Source organism: Gracilinanus agilis, chromosome 2 (assembly GCF_016433145.1).
Source record: "Gracilinanus agilis isolate LMUSP501 chromosome 2, AgileGrace, whole genome shotgun sequence".
Classification (NCBI taxonomy): Eukaryota; Metazoa; Chordata; class Mammalia; order Didelphimorphia; family Didelphidae; genus Gracilinanus; species Gracilinanus agilis.
The window spans coordinates 633,138,810-633,159,148 of NC_058131.1; the positions used below are offsets into that span (position 1 = coordinate 633,138,810).

At 37.2% G+C, this 20,339-nt stretch overlaps 1 protein-coding gene across 1 annotated transcript in view; it reads left to right on the forward strand.

Annotated features, from left to right (window-relative positions):
• The window catches only part of LOC123236301 (SEC23 interacting protein), a 35,810-nt gene extending 20,852 nt beyond the window's left edge, over window positions 1-14,958 (forward strand). Inside the window, exons 13-19 of the mRNA XM_044662608.1 lie at window positions 258-449; window positions 5,054-5,209; window positions 5,595-5,697; window positions 6,040-6,225; window positions 6,858-7,020; window positions 7,588-7,687; window positions 13,848-14,958. Of these exons, the coding sequence (XP_044518543.1) occupies window positions 258-449; window positions 5,054-5,209; window positions 5,595-5,697; window positions 6,040-6,225; window positions 6,858-7,020; window positions 7,588-7,675 (888 nt within the window). The 3' untranslated portion in view covers window positions 7,676-7,687; window positions 13,848-14,958. The remainder of the gene's footprint in view (window positions 1-257; window positions 450-5,053; window positions 5,210-5,594; window positions 5,698-6,039; window positions 6,226-6,857; window positions 7,021-7,587; window positions 7,688-13,847) is intronic.
• Window positions 14,959-20,339: the final 5,381 nt, after the last annotated feature.

A 20,339-nucleotide genomic window follows, 5' to 3' on the forward strand; every position in this document is an offset into this window, starting at 1 on the left:
TATTCATAATATTCATTGAAGAATTTCAAAGTAATATCGGTTGGGCAAACAATTTTTTGATGTTTGTCTATCAGAATGTATGTTGCATTAATGAATATTTTTATTGTTACCTGATTTCATAGGGAAGTTCTTGACATATTCTGGAACTTTAGGTTTGAATTATAGAAAGTGAAGTAAAGATGTTCAACTTTATAGATAACCACAATTCAAGTTTTTATTAGACATAAATTCTGATATTGGTTCTTTTATAGGAGCAGAAAAAAAAGGCTTCAGACAAGAAAACCTTGATAACTAACTCAACAAGAGGTCAAGAAGAAGCTGCTCAAAAAGCAAAAGAAACAACTCCTCTGGCTTCAGAGGCCGATCCTTCAAAGAGAAAACTCCCAGTTGGTCCCTTTGTGTCATCTGTGCATGTAGATTATGACTCTTTTGAAATTGGAACAGGACAGGCAAGTTTGATGCTTGACTTAATATATAACTATATATAAAAACAACTATAAATAACTGCAGTAGTTACATGATATGTGGTGGGAAGCACAGTAGACTGGAAGCCAGAGACCTGTGTTCTAGCCCCAGATTTGTCAGTAACTAGTTGTAGGATCTGAGACAAGACAGGTCTTCCTAGGTCTCTTTTTTCTTATTTCTGAAGTAAAGAGATTGAACTTAAATGATCTCAGGACCTAAATTTCTCTTTTATATATCATCTATCACTTTAAACTCGAATAATGCTTAGTTGTTATTAACTTACTCTCCCTATAGTTTTCCATTCATGGCTTTCAGGCAGAAAAATATGGCTGAATATTTCAAATCTGTCAGTTCTCACTGACAAAGGAATTCATTCCTTTGTACCACATCTTAGAAGCAGACTGCCATAAAATGTAATTCTGACACTCCTTATAGTATTACAATTTCCTGCTTGGATACCAGTGGAAATTGTCAAATTAAGAGTATAAAAGTGACAAGAAATGAAGTTTTAAGTCATTATTACGGTGTTCAACAAATTGAATGATGAAATGTGAACATGTGAGAATTGTGAAGTATTGGTATTTACTTTTGTGAATGGATAGAAATTCTCTACTTAAAAAGTGAATCATTGTTTTGAATGCATTAAATATTTATATAATCTGTCATTTACAAATTTTTAAGCAGTGTTTATATGTCATAGAGTCTGTTTATGCAGTCCATGTTTATTGCTGCTATGTCTGGATGACCACTTGTTGGTCATTTCCAGCTCTAAGCATTCACTGACTTCCAGGTTACTCTCCTAATTTGAGCACCTGGTTTGTTGTCTTCTTTGCCATTTTATCACCTGCCATCATTTTTAGGTTTAATCTCTGACTTCTTGACCTCCCAATTCCTCAGGCTGGTTTTTCCCTACTTCTACTACATAATGTCTATCCTTAGACTTCAGTAGCTCTCAGAATTGTACCAGTTTCAAAGTAAAGAAATTTGAAATTCAACTTTCTTCTTCTTCTAAAAAATCTTTTTTAAATTAAAAAACCCTTAACCTTCCGTCTTGGAATCAATACTATGTATTGGTTCTAAGGAGAAGAGTGGTAAGGGTGAAATCCAACTTTCTAAAACAACTTCCTTTCCTTCTACCTCTTCTCATTTTCTTCTTATTTAACTTACTTTTTATCTTTTTCAGCACATCTGATCCATCTGATCCATTAATTCATTCTTATTCTTTAAAAATTTTTTTGTCTTATTCCTCAATTTTATTGGTATAGGGAACTTCTGGTGAGAAAACTCCCTCTAGCAGTGCACACAGATAGCTAGCTGCACTGCAACTTAGAGCCTTAGAGAGTTTCCTGGGGTCTTAAATGACTGGTGGATTGGGGAAGTAGGACTCTTCACAACACTGGTCTTCCTGATCCTGAAGCCTGCCCTCCTACTTGGTCCTCTTATTTTATTCTTATTTCCCCAGCTAGCTTCATTTGTCTTTGTACCTTCTTTTGATCTCATATTTGGCTAGTTTAATGCTCTGTTAGTGACTACTCAAGAATCCCTCCTTTCCCTCAGGCCTTTCATCATTCCTGATCTGTTAATCCTGATTCCTTGGTAACACCACCTGATTTCTCCAGGCCTGCTTCTGGGTTAAAGTGTCATTGGAGCAAGTCATAAATTCAAGTTATTTGTAGCTATTACAGATTTAGGTTTGTAACTTCATTTATAATTGTGGTACTTGACATATAGTCACTTTTTTCTTTTTCCAGTACTCCTTCCCTTCTGCCTTCAAGTGTGGTTTTTTTAATTCCATCTTTCTTTTCCTTTTAATTATGAAACATAAAAGTTTTCATGCTTCCACATCTTTTAGTCAGGCTTCTACTGTGCCATCTGCTAGTTATAAAATTGTCATTTTTTTCCCCCAATTTTCCATCTTCTGGGGTAATTGACTTTTTTTTTTTAACCCTTCCCTTCTATCTTAATATCATTTTTAAGACAGAAGAGTGCAAGGGCTAGGCAATTGGGGTTTAAGTGACTTACCTAGGGTCACATAGCTTGGAAGTGTGTGAGGCCAGATTTGAACCTAAGTCCTCCCAACTTCAGGTTGGGAGCTTACTCTGCTCCTTAGCTACTCCTAATTGACTCTTTTGATTACTCCTTTCTACTGGATTCTCTTTCTTCTTAGGTTTCAACTTGGTTACTTCTGGAAGCCATTTCTTATATGTTCAATAGTATCTCCTTATCTTCAATATGATCTTTTATGTGGATATTCTCTTAGTTTTTTAAGACATTTTCCAATGATACTCTCTTATTCTTTTCTGTGACTTCAACAACTTCTAGTCTAATTATGGTTCCTAGGCTTCTCTCTTGTGCTCTAGATTTTTGTTTTCATTTGTCTACAGAAATTTTTCTTGAGAATGTTAGATTTATTCTTCAAAGTTAATATATCCAAATTGAGCTTGTCAATGTCATTTATCCTGAAATTGCTCCTCTTTGCCTTTCTCAATGGTTCTACCTTTTTTTTCCCCCACTCCCTTAAGTCAAAATCTTGGAGTTAGTTTTTAGTCTTCCCTCTCCTCTCATATACAATTAGCTATAAGTCTTACCAAGTCTATTCTATGTTATAAAAACCATAGGATCATAGATATAAAAGCCTGAAGGGACCTTTGAGGTTTTCTAGGTAAAAGTCCTCATTTCCATCTCTCATATCTGCCATTTTTCCTTATTCCAACTGACACTATCCTGGTAGTGTCTTCATTACCATTTACTTAGACTATTGTAGTCTTTCCAGCTTCCACCAATCCATCCTACTCATCACTGCCAAATTAATATTTTCATGTATAGATCTGGACATGTAATGTCTCACTTCAAAAATTTTTCAGTGACTTTATCGCTTATTTAATGTCAAAGAAAATGCTATTAATAGTGAACCTTATGTTTTAGGCACAAATTTTCTGGAAACAATTTTATTTAATTTAACATTAGTCTAAAACTAAGCCAATTCTAGGGAGAAAAACTCTAGTTAGCAAAACCTCTCATGCCCTAATACGTGTCCTTTCCCAAGATAATATTATAATATGTTAAAATACAGTTTTGGATTAACATTCCAGAGTAGTTACTACTTGGATTCTTTTCTTTGTCCTTAAGGATTGCAAAGATTGTTTATCAATCTTTGTTATCAATATACAGATATAGCCTGAATGGAGGGGTTGGGGAAAGAGCTGATTGGCCTTAGGTGAACCAATAGCTCAGTTGCTTCTGCTTCTAGGGCTTGTAATACTTAACCAAATTAGAGATAACTTTTTGTGCTATTTGGTTACCATCCTTAATTTCATTAGAAAGGCCTTTGATTCTCAACCTTTTATCTGCTTTTGTGTGTGTGTGTGTGTGTGTGTGTGTGTGTGTGTGTGTGTGTGTGTTGGGCAGGGGGAATGGGAGAGTTATTGATGTGAAGGGGAAGGAGGAGGAGAGGAGATGAGGCAAATCAAAGTCTTTTAGACCAGAGAAATATAACTAATAAAATATTTCTAGACAAATTTAGAAAGGGAGTTGTTTTTTAAAAAATAATGCTATTTTACCTACTAAAATCCAAACTCCTTTTACTGGCATTTAAGGACTTCCATAAACTGGTACCAATCTACTTTTCCATCTCTTTTTGTACCACCCTCCTATTCTGTATTCTGTGTTTTTGTGAAACTAGAACAATAACTGTTTTCCAACATAACTATTTTTCCTGGTCTGTGCTTTTGTCACTTCCTGTGGCTGGAGTGACTTCCTTATTTCTTTCTGTTGACTTAACACCCAGCCTTTAAAACAGCTCAAATTATACAGCATTCCTCATTAAGACCTTTCCTAGATGGGTGATCTTTTATCATAGTTAGAGCTCCATTAATAGCATTTTTATGCCCAGAAAAAGAAAGGGAGACCCCCAGCTCATTGATTGGTGACAGACCTTTGGGAGAATATAGAATCATAAAATAATGCATTGAGAGCTGGTGGAAGGGACCTGAGAGGTCCTTTAGTCCAATCTCTTCATTTTGCAGATGAGGAAACAGACCCAGAGAGGGAAAGGGACTTGCCCATGGTCACATAGGAGTTAAGTGGCAGAGTCAGGATTTGAACAAGAACAAGAAGCCTTTAGGAAGAAGAGGCAAGGAAAGGTTGGAGTCTGCATCTTTGGGGAGAATATCCACTTTGGGGAAATCACAGATTTGAGTGTAGTTTTGGGTGTTGTTTACTACTACCAGATTGTAAGCACCGTGGGGTTGTCAACTATTTCTTATATAATCTTTGTATCTCCCTCAAGACCAAACACAATTTTTTTTTTGCATCCAATAAACACTTGATGTGTTTTGTTTTGAGTTGACTTTTAACTCAACAGACCCCTAAATAAGATAGCAATTAAAGTTCATGACAACTATTATAGTTGCTATGTACAATGCTACTATAGCTATATTGTACATACAGACCTGATGTATTGAACTGTGACAGTGCTTGGCTGTGGTTTGATTATATTTAATCCATTGGCTTATATATTTTGAAATTGTACTATGAGAAATTGAAAAGTTCATTCTCTCCCCCCTCCCCCCAATTTGATTCTGGCTAGGTTTCTGTGGTTTACAACTCATTAGACTTTGAACCAGAGATTTTCTTTGCCTTGGGATCTCCAATTGGTGTCTTTCTTACTGTACGTGGAGTGGATAGGATAGATGAGAATTACAGACTTCCTACTTGCAAAGGATTCTTCAATATTTACCATCCAGTGAGTATATTTATAATTTACTTTCATTTGGAGAAAAGAGGAAGAATATGTTGTTTTTATGTGTAGATTCTCACAGTTCTTATCAGGGTTACTAGTAATCTAGATTTTTAGTAAGGTACCCTTTTGTTTTTGGGTACTAAAACTTCAGTGAAATTGTTTCCTTGTAGTTTTCTGACTTTGTCTTTAGTCTCCAAAAAAAATTATTTGGAAAAATTAATTTATCTTATTAATTTGAACATTTTTATGAATATTGACAACATGATTAAAGAATTGAATGGGTCTATTCATAAAGTTGCTCAGGTACTTTTTTTTTCTTCCAAGTTAAGTTGTGTGACTAAAGGTAAATAAATTATTTTTCAGTAATTCTTCCCTTCTTTATTTATAGCTTGATCCTGTGGCATATAGATTAGAACCTATGATAATTCCAGATTTGGATGTAAAACCAGTTCTCATTCCACATCACAAAGGCAGAAAAAGACTTCACCTAGGTAAAGGCTATCACTATAAGTAGATAAAACTACATTAAAGTACATTTAATTGAAATTTGAGAAATAACTTGTGTCCTTTAAATGTTTATTGCTAGTTGTTTACTTTTGTCCTTAAAAATAATTTTTTTATTTATATCTTTGGATTTTATATCACCTGTATTTTCCCCTATACTCCTTCCCTTAGCCTTCCCAGAGGATCATCTCTGACCAAACATTCATTTTTTAAAAGGTGAAGGGAAAAAATTAATCAAAACCAATCAACACATTCAAATATCTTATTTTCAGTAACTTGCAGTTTTTGTTAGAAATCTCTGAGGTTGGTGTCATTTTGATTTTGTTTAGAGCTGAAAGAAAGTCTCTCTCGTATGGGATCTGATCTGAAACAAGGTGTCATAAGTTCTTTGAAAAGTGCCTGGCAGATATTAAATGAGTTTGCACGTGCTCACACATCTTCTACTCAGTTACAAGAAGAATTGGAGAAGGTAGCTAGTCAAATCAAAGAAGAAGAAGAAAAGCAAGTAGTGGAAGGTAAATTTGATATTTCCCTGTGAAGACATTTTCTCTAACATAATTTAATCTCTGGAAATTGTTCAATTTCTGTCTTTTTTGTTATAAAATTAAGACATCTTTGTATAGAGAAAACCCTGATACAGCTTAGCTGACTTCTCAAAATAGGAAATTTCAGCATACATGTTTTCTTCCTGCTGTTTCTTACTAATGTGCAATCTTTAATCCTGTAGAGAAGTATGAATCTAGAGTAGAAAGTCTGGGACGAGTACTAGAATTTTTAAAGGTATTAAACGTGTCCTTCGAGATGTCTTTCAAATTTCTTCAGTTCAGTTCAGTTCAGTTCATTTGTAATGTCATTACAGTGTCAGGTCATTGTGCCATGATAATTTTGGATTTCTCTGATTCTAATTCTATCTCCTTTCTTTTCTGCAATGTTCCCTCACCCCTTTTCTTCACAACTTCTGTCAGCTGGTTGGCTGTTTCTCCTCTTCTCTTTGTGTAACCTGCCCTAACTTCCCCTGGCCCTTTGGAAGAATGAGGAGTCAGCCTGATAGCTCCCCAGGTTGCTGCAGGTGTCGTGTCAAGCATCCAGAAAAGTCAGGATTATGATTAAGTGATTGACTTTTATGTTGAAATGGTTTAAATTCTAGCAGAAAAGATTGTTGAAAGTCCAGATTTTTCCAAGGATGAGGACTTCTTAGGAAAGGTTGGAATGTTAAATGGAGGCCGCCGTATTGACTACGTTCTACAAGAAAAACCAATAGAAAGTTTTAATGAATATCTTTTCGCTCTTCAGAGTCACTTGTGTTACTGGTAAGACTTCTCTTTATAATTCTTTAGTTACTAGTTGTCTTAAACATTTGTATTTTAAGGTAATTTTCATTAGGTCTTATTCTTTATGGAGGAAGAAAATTACATGACTGCATGTTGTTTAAAACAAACTTGAAATGTTTGTGAATATTGCTAAATTTATGTTGCCATCTGTTATTAGTTTCCTTTTCCCCTTACTTAAAAAGAAAGACTTAATGTCTTTTAGAGTATTTTTTGATTTCTTTCCTTTTTTTGCTATCCTCCAGGTGGCAGCATACAATTTTCCTTTGAGTGAAGGCATTTATTATTTTTTAGATTTTTTAATGTTTTTTTACATACTTCCATACTTTTCTACAGAATAGGAATGAAAGGAACTTTGAAAAATAATTTTCTTATGTTCATTAAAAAAATATAACCAGAACAGATAACCATTTCTTCCTTTTCTTTGGATGATTCCAGTATTAAACAGTATTGGTAATCTGTTTTTTTTTTATCTTCCATTGTTTGTAGATATTTATTTCCATTAATGTCTTTTTTTTTGAAATAAATTTGCCTTTTTTTTGGAAATAGGGAATCTGAAGATACTGCTCTGTTACTACTTAAAGAAATTTATCGAACAATGAATATCAGCCCTGAACAGCAACCAACACTGATGTAACTACAGTTCCTAGTATGTAATTTTGTAAATTATATAAACCATGAACTGAATGTTTCTATTTCTCAATGCTTTCATGCAGATAATACCAGATATTTTTTTCTTACTCTTTTCTCTCCCCTGCTACACTTTACAGCTATTTTTCTACTTACTAGTGTCAACATGGAATCTAGAAACCCCCAAACTTGTAGCCTAGTAAGATTTGATGACCCTCAAGTTTTAGGATTAGCTTGTAAATTGGAGACCCCCAAGCTTGGCCTCGTTCCAATGAGAATCTGCCCTGAAGGGAATCTCAGACTAGCAGTTTTGGCCTGAATAATAGACTTAAGGTAAATGACAATCTCAGTTATATCTATATAGGGCTAAGCAAATGGTAAATTTCCTTTTATCTTAGAAGTTTTCCCTATTGTATCAGACCTGTTCCCAAGAAGACCTACACAGGGCAGGGACCATCCTTTTAGTATCTATAAGGTAGGCACTATAACCTCTGGCTATGGTTTCTGTCCCAAGCCTGTCAGCCATTTTCTTGAAGCCATGGTAATTTCAATCAATGATATTTCCCTGTCCCTCAGTTTCCCAAAAGAGGGTATATGAGTTGCCCAAATTCTTTCATTGTTCTTCAGTGTTATCAGTCTAGTGTGGTTGGCTCTCCCAAGGGTCAGTGACCAGAGCAACCAGAGTTGTGGCACTCTGCGTGGGTTTGTAGTGTGCAGTGTTGGGGTCCGAGTCATAGCCCACCACCAAGGAAGACCAGCAGACAATGCAATTAAGCAGGAAGGGTTGTTTATTGATCTGGTGCGCACCAGGGGAGCTCAGCCCAAGAGTTCCACTTGTGGCTTGTGAATACAGGAGTTTTATGCCCGCCCCTTATCAGCCTACAGGGTTCACAGGCATCTCTTGCAGTTAGGGTGTTGACTCATCTATGTACTTGTCAGGGGTCTGCAGTTAGGGTGGTAGCACTAGGTCAGGGGTCTGCAGTTAGGGCGGTAGCACTAGGTCAAGGGTCTGCAGTTAGGGCGTTGACACATCTATGCACTTTGTCAGGGGCCTGCTTGCCATGTCTTTCAACGTTATGTTTTGCAAGGGTCAAGCGGCTCCCTGCCTTGGCCTCCCTCAGCAGCACTGAACCCTTTTCATTACTTAAAGAGTGATTTTTCTGACTATTTAATAATTCTGTGTTTTTTTAAGTTAACACTAGTTACTAGGGAAGGAAACATTTGGTCGTTTCCTGAATCATGCTGTGCATGAATAGCACTTTACAATGTTTCTGCATATAGAACTTGGTTCATTAGTGTTTTTGAAATTTCCAGGTTTTTAACAATGTCTTAGTGTACATGTTAGGTATATATAGACTCCCAAATATATCATTAATTCAGATAATTTTCACCTGTATCATTATATGTATGTCTTGTTAACTTGAGAAAAACGCAGAACTACTAAAGTAGTCAGAAAAACCAAGCCTTTAATCAAGAAAGAGATAATGTTCAATATTCATCTACCACACAACACAGTCAAGTGCCTAAAACCACCCAGATCCAAAAGCTTTGGCACTCTGGCAATAGTATCTCTGAGAAGATCACCGAGCTAGATGATCCTCTGAAGAACAATAGAATTTGGGGAACTTATTTACCTTTTGGGGAACTAAGGGACAGGGAGGTATGATTGATTGACATTACCACAGTTACAAGGAAATGAGAGGCCCAGACTACACTGACTGGATACAAATGGGCTTGGGAAAGGAACCTAGCCAGGGGCTGGGTTAGTTGGGCTATCGGGGAGTGGCCTGCTTACAACAGATACTAAAAGGATGGTTCCTGCACCTGTTGGTCTTCTTGGGCAGGATTTCTGATACTATGGGGGGAACTTCTAAGACTAAAAGGGTACTTAGCATTTGTTTAGGTCTGCTAGCCTCACCTAAATTGGGATTATTAAGCACTTTAAGGTCTGTTTTCAATCTGAGTACTGGTGAGTCTGAGACCTCCTGGCAAATTTGGGGTCTCCGGATTTCAAGTAGACAGTGTAAATATTTATTTTAAAAAATGTAAGAGTGCTGAAACTATCCTAAAATTAGCTTAACACATCTTGTAGAGTTAAACGCAAAATGCTGACTTTAGACTATTGAATACAGAATTCTAACAGTTCACTTTCTGCCAACAAGCTGATTTTTCTTATATCAACTAACAGTTCACTTTTCTGCCAACAAGCTGATTTTTCTTATATCAAAAACTCTTTTACCTTATTTTGATAGTTGTATAAATATTCCTAGAGCTCATTTCAAACTACATTAGAAATAGATGTCCAAGAGGGTGGTGATGTGGCTCAGAGTCAGGTCTAGAGTTCAAATCTGATCTCAATACTTCTAGCTATGTAATTCTAGGCAAGTTATATAATTATGCAGAATATCTAATATTAACTTCGAGTATCTCATCTTCATTGCCTAGCAGAACTTCTTAAATGTATCTGCCTATACAATGCTAGATGCAGTTTTCATATAATAGCATTCTAGTGATACTACAATATTAAATTAAAAAATAATCATTCTGTTGTGACTTCAAAATGCTAATGTTTAGGAAATAAGAGTTTGAACTTCAGTCATGTTGTGCTACTTGGTTAAGTTTGTTTTAATGGTAATCTTCTACAGGGAGCCTAAATTGTTACAGATACTGTATGTTATAGAGGTGCAAATGGTGGACCCCTGGGTTTGGGAAGGAAACCTTTCTCAAGAATGAGAGGACAGAATGAGGGGGGCAACTGGGTAGCTCAGTGGATTGAGAGTCAGGCCTGGAGATGGGTGGTCCTGGGTTCAAATCTGACCTCAGACATTTCCCAGCTGTGTGACCCTGGGCAAATCACTTGACCCCCATTGCCCACCCTTACCACTCTTCCACCTAGGAACCCATACACAGAAGTTAAGGGTTTAAAAAACCAAACCAAACCAAAACAAGAATGAGAGGACTCCAAGCTTAGCTTAAAAGTAAAAAGAAAGATTTATTAGTAAGATAGGGTCAATGGCCAGCTAGACAGCATGAGTGGAACAACCCTGGGGGGGCCTACCCTCCTTGACATGGCAAGACAGCATGAGTGGAGCAACTGTTGGGGGTTGCTCCCCAGATGCCCCAGTTCAGGGTTTTTTTTTATCCTTTTCAAGAGTGTCATGTGATTTCTTGCACTCTGGCATTCGGTGGGTGGGGAGGTTCTGTCTGGGATCTTCCGGGCTTAGGCTATCAAGGTGTGGCCCAGAGGTATATCTCTTTTGTCTATCTCAACCTAAAAGGATTATGGTTTTTGCCTCTAGGAGTCTAGGGGGAAAAGAATTTCCTTGTTCACAGCCTGCCCGAGTTAGGGGGTACAGGGTCTCTGCCATCTCTGCACAATGCTCATGTCACTGTAGACTATAAATATGCCATTTTAATATGTTCTTAATTACATTTCTTATGAGAAATATATTATTAGCATAACCTTTAAGGGGTGGTGGATTCCTCAGTGGAGATCTACTAGTAAAAACTGAATGACCTATTATTCAATATGTTCATTATGTTATTGGATTAGGTATGGGTTAGATCTGATGGCCTATATAGGGTTCCTCTCAACTCCTCTGAGGTTGTGATTTTCCCAAGGTTATATAATTAAGGTTTAGCAGAAACAGAATTTAAATCTACCATATTTTCACTAATTAAATATGACCCAGGAAATTAATCATTTAAAATATAATGCTTTTTTTAGAGATTGGGGAAAGGGCACTGTCTCAAGTCATGAACCCAAGATAGAGATGCCTCCAAGGGACTACAGAAAATGCAGGGCTATTCCTCAAGTTTTTGATCCAAGACAAATGCCCAAAATTTCACAGAAAAATCCCTTACTTAAAAGAGAATCCTGATAGCAATCAGGTCTCTTGGAAGGGATTATAACATTTTTACAATAGTTGGAGACAATGTTGAATAGCTTTACAATGGTTTTATAATGAACACATTAAAGTTAATTAATATCTTCCCTGGAGAGTAGCTTCACAATGGATACATCCAAGCAAATAAGTATTTTAAAGAAATGATCTGAAAGTTGGAGACAAATACAAGGAGGGGGAGTAGTTTGGGACTGGATTATCTAGGAGGGGTTGATGAGAGGTGTTATGTGGAGATGGAAAGCATGGAATTCCTGCAGTCCCTGTATCTTTGCAGGGATTCCATGCTTCCCATCTCCACATAACAGAGGATCTGTTAAACCATTGGGCTTGACCTCCTGGTGGAAGCTTCAATAATCCAAATACAAAGATACTATAAGGAGAATCTTCTAAGACAAAAAGGTACTCAAGTTTGGTACTCAGGATTGATCTTGGGTACTTCTGGATCTAAGACCCACAGCCTGGGACTCCTGCCCAGGGCAATTCCCAGACAGACTCACTTAAAGCTGTAAGGCTTTTGTAAGGAGAGAGGGGCACCAACTTTTAGATATTAATAACTATTAATAACTTGAGAATAGCACATTAATTTCTCACTCCACACAGTGGCAAGTACCTGCAACTTTTGGGCAAAAGAGCTATTTTTATAATGTTTCTCTACAATTGTTTCTTTTGTTTTCAGACAGATAAGAATATTTCAATTATCAAAATGTGATGTCAGATGATTTTACAGTCTTAGATTTGAAATTAAAATATGGAGGCTGTTTTATTGAATTATCTAAAGTTTGTCATTGAGGAAATACCCTGGATTTTGATGGCATTTTGTCTAATCTGAAAGAAAAAATAATTTTGATCCTTTTAGTAGGGTTTGTACAAAATTTTTAAAAATCTTATTTTGCTAGGAGTGGGAAATAATTTTGATCTATGTGTGTGATTTCCTTAATGTGGGGAGTTCCCAGAGAGGACTTCTTTAGCATTGTAGAGCCACAACTTTGTATTTTAGTAGCTTAATTGCCTGGGGCGCTGGAAGTTTAAATCTGAACTAGGACAAAACCTGGGTCCACCTAACTCTGAGACTCTTGCTAGATATTTTGCCATGCTGATCAATTTTAGTGGTAGTAAAAGTCATTTAAACTATCAAAATGATTAAAAATATTAGTTTGTGTTAACTAGCTTATTCTTGTGTAAATCAGTATGTTTTAAAGTGTGCAGCTCTTTGAGTTTATGTGGCTTAGGTGTCTTTAGTTGTAGTCTAAAGATAAATGTCTTTAGAATCATTCATAAATTATTTTGAGTTAACTTGTACAGCATGTTAACTGGGAAAAAACACAGAACTATTAAATAGTCAGAGAAATCACTCTTTAATTAAGGAAAGGAGTTTGGCCCTAAAATTAGGCCTCCTTGCAGAGCTGTGCGCTATAAACCCACACAGAGTCCCCAGACTGGCAGCTAGATGACGACTCCAAGGAACAAAAGCACTTGGGGGGCCTATATACCATTTGGGGAATCCAGGGACAGAGAAAGATGATTGATTGACATTACCTTAGCTACAAGGAAATAGGAGTGTTCAAACTATACTGACCAGATGCCTTCAAGCTTGGGAAAGGGATCCTAGCCAGAGGCTGGGGTATCAGGAAATGACCTAATTACAACAGACACTAAAAGGATTGTCTTTGCCCAGGTGTTGTCTTCTTGGGAAAGACCTGATATGTTATATAAAAAGATATTTTAGCATATGCTCAGGCCTGCCAGCTCCACCTAAACTAATATTGTCATTTACTTTAAGGTCTGTTGTTCAGTCTGAGACTAGCTAAGTCTGAAACTTCCCTCGGGACTGGGGATGAACTTGAGATCTCCAGCTTACAAGCCAACCCTAAAACTTGGGGTTCATCAGATCTTACTAGGCTATAAGTTTGGGGTTTCTAGATTCCACATCGATAAGCATATGTAGATTTTTAAATGTCCATTTTTCTCCATTTCGTTATGAAGTTAGCATATCGTAATAAAGTTCAACTGAACTTATCTGCAGATTGAGCAGGCAATATAAAGACTTGAGCTTTGATTTATTGTTTTCCTTAGTCAGTTTATAGAATGTATACTGTCAACTCTGAGTTTCCTTTGCTTTGATGATTATATTTCTAAAGTGCTTGGGTCATAGTAGGCACTTAGTAGAAGCTTCTTCCCTTCTCTTTCTTTCAGGAAGAAAGTTTGATATTTAACTATATTGTTACTCTGAGTCTGGAAAGTTCACTAATTTTTTAAAAAATCTCTTTTTTACAGAATGTTCCTATGGTGCTGAGAAAAATTCTAAAAGGAATCCCTACAGTTTTAACCCTGGTGAAGAATGACAGGACACAGTTCATCAGTTGATCATTTTACAGTTCTGAGATACAAGATTTTGTTTAAAAACGTAAACAGACGCAATGAAACAAAACCCAACTGTCAGTATCACATTTTGCAAAATACAGCTGGGAAAATATATATGTATATTATAACAAATGATGCAGTTTTAATTTTCTCAAATCATTTTAGTTGTACAGTTGTCAAATTGACATGATCAATGGAAATAGGTTTATAGCATGCAGACTGTTATTTCTGATCCCTAACAAACTACTGTGAGTGGGTTGGTAAACATATATATTTTTTTTTATCAAGGCAGAATGTCCTTTTTATAAAAGTAAGGACTTCTTGAGAAACTGTCGTAATATTTTTTCTGAATAATTCATATTCTACTTAAAATGTGAATTTTAGCCTTGAGCTGCTTGAATGCAGGGTCATTTTAAGCAATTGCTAAAAGTAGGCAACAAAATTCATTTATATTCTAAGAAGGCTTGCAGGCCTTATGATGCCCTTTCTGATGTACAACAGAGATGCTGATGGAGGTAAATACTCTTGTGCTCATGTAAAGAGGTTATGAGAGCTACCACAGCAGGTGCATTTCCACCTATGAAGATGAACAGAGGCCATGGACAGAAAATGAGATCATTTTCCCACTTTGTCATCATAGAAATGATGCTGTAATCTGGCTGCTGATGTTCCAAATAATGTGAAAAACCAAAGTGGGTTTAGGCCAGATAATAGTTTCATTTTTCACCAAAGTGTGTTGCAAAGTATGAACTATATCACTTCTAAGATATAAAGCTAATAATCTATGAAGGATGGCTCTTTAATATTTCTTTCAGCTTTACATTTTAAATTCAAATTATCTAAATATTTTCCTAATGCTAACTCTTCTTTTGTTATGCAGTAGAAGCATTTTGCACTATTTACATAACTCATGGAACATGGTGATTTTTTGGGGGGGAAATCGATGTATGATACACATTTTGTGTGTGTATATATATTCTGATTAGTGTGAATAAAATAGTAATAGCTGCATTTTTACAGCAAACATGTATTTCTTTGTGTTTTTGTTATATTTCTTATGTATTTTTGTGCCTTGGCTTTTCAGTGTACACTTAGTTTCAATGATAATTATGAGAGTAAGTATATGTTAGCATACACAGGAGTATAACATGTTCATTGTATAATTATGTTTTTAATCATGTATCATAGACATGGATAATAGAATCGGAAAGGGTGTTAGAAATTACCTAGGTGAAATCTTTTTTAGACTAGGAAACTGAGACCAACAGAAGTAAAATATCTTAGGAAATTATGAAGCCATCCACCCACTTCACTAAAACTCCTTGGGGGTAGAACACTAGAAAGGGGAAACTAGAGACTGAATGAATATGATCTAAGGAGAGGAGAGCTTAAGACAAGAGAAGAAAGAAACCGAGACACTGAGAGTTCCAACATAAAGTAGGTCTGACTTCCAGTTAGCTCTGGTGGAAAGAGCTTTGTTGGTCTAGAGCTCTGGTGGTAAAGAGCTTCCTCTTAGGGCGAAGGGAGATTGATAATCCAAGGCTTGGTCAGACAAATTAACATTATGAGGTAAGATACTACCGGGATCCTAACACCATAGGCATAGTTACCGCAGATCTGGAGTTCATTTGCCCTTAGGCATATAAGCTTGTCTGCTATAACTGGTAAATGGTTGTTACTGGCTAAGCCAAGAGACTGAGATAATTGGTCAGTCTTCCAGAGTGTAGCTTCAGGGAAGGGTTTGAATATTACACCCTTACCATCTATAGAACTCAAGGGCATAGCTGGTAAATGAGCACAATGCTCATAAGTGGTTTTTTGAGTGCCTCTGTATTTTCAAGATCTTTACATGCCTGGACTGCTACAAATTACTTGGCTAGTCAGCACTGGAATTGCAGCCTGCTTCTCCTGTTTTCTAGGCCAGTATTATGGATTCTGAAGAGTTGTAAAGAACCTGAAAGGGTCAGTTAGTCCAATCCAGGCTTGAACAGGAATTCTATAGCATATCCCAAAGGGGGGGAGGGTGTGTAAGAAATAAAATTTGAACCTTAGTGTTGTACCCAAATTTTAATACCTAGCCCAGGTTCATGGCCGAAGGAAGAATCACACTGACAATGCAATATGCAAGAAGAGGCTCATTCTTTACTAGCAATAATAGCTAGGGTCGCTAGGCAGAGAGGCATGCCTGAACGACCCCTTGGAATTCTCAGCCAAGAGTTTATATAGAAATGTTTGGGGAAGGGGGTTGGTACATACATAATTATCAAGGTAGTGTCAGGGACAGGTGGTCAGGAAGCATCTGGGGAGGGGGGTTTCAGGGTCAGGGGTCAGGAAGCATTTGGCAAACATACATTAAGTAGGCAAATATTGTTAAGTAGGCAAATATAGACAAACATTCCTCAAGAAGGTTAATATCCATCAGATAAGATAGCTTCAGTTTTAGGTTTATGATAGGGGGAGATAAGGAAGACTGTACTGGGAAACATTGGGGTCTGGGGGTAGCTTGTCCAGGCCAGAAATAGTTCAGTAGACTGCCAGACTGATTTTTAAATCCAACACTTAGTCCTTAGGATTTTAATACAGTTTATTAAATTTACTTGAATAGGTAAAGATCAGAATTAGGATAAAAGTAAAATGGCCTAACCTAAACTATCTCATGGGTGGTCTCAGCCTGGCCACTGCACCCGCCATCCCCAGCCTACTTCCTTGTCTCCAACATTTTTACCTCCCTCTCCCTTCGGGGTCAATTTCAGTCACTTCTGGTTCAAACTCACTAGATGGCATGACTAGGGGCACAGGGACGCCGCAGGTAAGATCCTGAGATAGGGTTCCCTTCACGTAGGGCTCACCTCGATTCAGAAACTTCTTATGAAGTAGAACTCATTTCACAAAGTGGCAGATTCTGTTTTTCTCTAGCTAGGAATTTTCTCCTTCATGTTTAAATTTGTCTCTTTGTTACTTTACCTGCCAAAGAATAAATTCAGTATTTCCTTTTCCCTCCAGATTAGCCTAGGCATTTTTATTACTCAGGTGTACCAGGGGAGATCTGAACCCCAGACCCAGAAGCAAACAGCTATATTTAACCATGTGGAGTATGGCTAACCAATTTATGGCCTTACAACTTGGTTGAGAAGTCAAAGGATACAATTTGAGGGTGGTATAGAGTAGATGTCGCTAGGGAGAGTAATGTAATGTTGTGAAAAGAAAATGCAAAGGAGATGAACATAAAGTTAGTCAGGGACCATGACCTGAGTTGTGATTGTAACTTTCTAGGTTTTCTATTGGCCTGCCTGGAGATGGCATTCTTTCCCATAGAAATGCCTTCCTAGTTTTTTCATGTTGGTTATAAAATGCCCACAGGTCTTTGCAGTGATGTCATTCTCTGTGGAAGCAAAACAAAATTAGACAGGTTGAAGTCCTAATTCCACATAACCGTTGTTTCTGATCTTCTGGAGTGAAGCAGAAGAAGTCTGATCTCTCCCTCGTGGAAACCTTTAAAATATATGAAGACAGCAATCGTGTTCTGTTCCTCCATGTCTTCCCAAGGCTAAACAGTCCCTAATTCTTTCAAATGAACCTCTTATAGCATGATCTTGAAACTCTTGATTGTCTTAGTTACCATTTCAGCTTTCTCAAGTGTCTTTTCTTACATTTTATGCCCAGAAGTGAACACACCTTTTCAGATGTTGTCAAACTGAGGAAGAGTCCAGAGAGAGGGCTGCCTTCTTTTTCTTTTCACTGCATCAGTGAATGAATCCTTTCTCATATCTCCTTTTCTAAATCCTACAGAAAACATTAGAAAAAGCTTTCTGGTGTGTTGTCCTCTGACTCCAAATTCAGTATTACTTCTGTCTCCCTATAGAACAAAATGTATCTTGACAATATAGAAAATGAAGTCTCATTTGAAATAGAAGGAAATCCAAACCTGCATCAAGAAACTTTGGAGAAAAAAAATATGAGAAAGGGGAAGGAAATCTTAAGTCTGAACACTTTTGTGAATTCCACAGGGTTAGAATCTAGACTTTTTAGGAAGAAACTGCAGCAGGGTCATTAAGTGGCTAATGGTGGTTAACTTTCTTCACTAACTGTTCTGAAGGAACTGAAATTAAATGAAAGGGAGGCCAGGCATCGTCTGTTTAATACCCCGGACCTTGGGAGAGTAGATTTCAAGGAATTATGACAAGAGATAGGTATAACCCTGAAGTTTTAAGACTCAAAGGTAATTCATCTCAACAGGTAGGGGGAGGTTCCAAAGATGCTACAAATGATCTTTTAAAGGAGGTTATATAGAGATCAACTTAAGGGCTTCTATCTTAAAAAGAAAGAATACATTTAATAGAGAGGGTCCTGTAGGAAATAAATTAAGACTTAAAAAGTCAGAAAGAACTGATGTTTCTTTTGGTCCTCCTACAAACTCCAAAGGTTTGCTCATGTTGTGTGTAGCATAAGTGGAACACAATGGAGACATTTCACTTTTTATAGATGGCTACTGCCATCTTGATAAAATTGAATTTTTTTTTGTACCAGTTAGAGCTTTTTCTCTTGACTCAAGAATCTAAAACTATCTTAAATTGGGTAGTGTTTTCTGAGGATAGAGCAAAATGCTTTGGGGAGCACCAATTGCTTCCTGATGCTCCGTCATGTGTGGGATGGAATTTTGGGGGAGCTTGCATCCCCAGAAATCACTCTAATGAGCAAACAGGAAGCTTAGATGCTTGCAGAGAAAATGTGGCCTTTATTAGGAAGGGGAGAGGATGGGGAGTACTGCTTGAGTGGTCTACCGAAAGCAAGTTTCCAAAGATGTTCACGTGAAGTCAGAATTTATAGGAATTTAACACAATACTTTTCTTGTTACCCACCACCCGTGTGTAATACAATGTCTGTGTTTGTTATATTTTCTTATCTTGTTCTACCCTCCTTAAGTTTTCCAGTGCTCTCAAACCCATAGGAGCATTCCTTATGTTTGCAATTTCTAAGTCGAGTCAGAATTTTGACACATTCAAGGCCTTTCAGGCTGAAACATTTAGAACAGGGAGTTAAGATTATAACTAAGGTTTAAGACATTTCCCATGGGAAGTGGGACACTGACACTGTTCCATGGGAATGAAGAGGAGAGAAAAGCAGGAGGTGGGTGGGTTGGCCACATTAGAAAAGAATGAATGAAAGGTGTGTGTTTATGTATTTATATATATTTATATATAAATATATCTACATATATTTATATATAAATATATGTATATATGTTTATGTATAATATATATGTATATATATATATATATATAGTTGCTTGGGGAGGGGGATTTCTCTATGCTTCATAAAGAGAGATGGGTAGCTCCCTTCTGAAGGGCTCCCAACTTTTACCCATTTTCCATGGGAAGTTGCTGGGGGGATCATGCACACTTCCATCCCATACAGTAGGAATCCAGTACAGTTCCTTTGTGTGCTTCACATACAGCTCCGGCTTCTTCCAAGGTGCCAGTTAGGTGGTAGAGTGAATCGACCCCTGGGCCCAGAATTGGGAAGATAGACCCGTGGCTAGCTGTATGGCCTTAGATAAGTCACTTAACCTCTCTCTGCTATAAAATGAGGATAATGGCACCTACCTCCCAGTCAAATGGGATCTCTGTAAACACCAGCATAGTTGCCTGGCATGTAATAGTTGCTTCGGGAATGCTTGTTTCCTTCTTTCCTCACCAGGACTCGTGACACCAGGAAGTTTTCCTGGGAATGAAACTTGGAATCCTTGAGGATTCCAGTTCAGGGGGCTGGTAAAAAGGTTGCATTTTTAGCTGTGCTGTGAAAAAGATGACTACATCTAGGATGGGACTAGCATTGGCTAGGCGAGGACAGGGAGAAGGTAGGCTGCCCACTTTTGCTTTTTTCCCTTTACTAAGGGGTGGGGGAGGAAACTTCTTGGGAACTGAAAGTCTAGATAAGTGAAGAGAGAGTAAGAAGCTATCCGAATGTCTTAGGTTCCCGTGTCCCTTGGCCTAGGTGAATTTATATCTTGAGGCACTAGTCAAATAATCTTATGGATATATTTGCAAAATTTTTATTATTGGTAAAAAGGTTTTTTTGGAATATCTTAGTTATCAATAAACATTTCAAGATATAAAGAACAGGGAAGGGGATTGTATAAGAAAACAACTTTTGTTATATGTAGGATTTTTTTGGATTAAGAATACATTGATGAGGTACTGACAAAATATTTTATTGATGCTCTTTTAAAACCTGTCATTAGTACCTATATCAACTTTCTTCCTCAATCTCCAAGTTGAAGCCCTTCCATTTTTTTTTTAAACCCTTAACTTCTGTGTATTGGCTCCTAGGTGGAAGAGTGGTAAGGGTGGGCAATGGGGGTCAAGTGACTTGCCCAGGGTCACACAGCTGGGAAGTGTCTGAGGC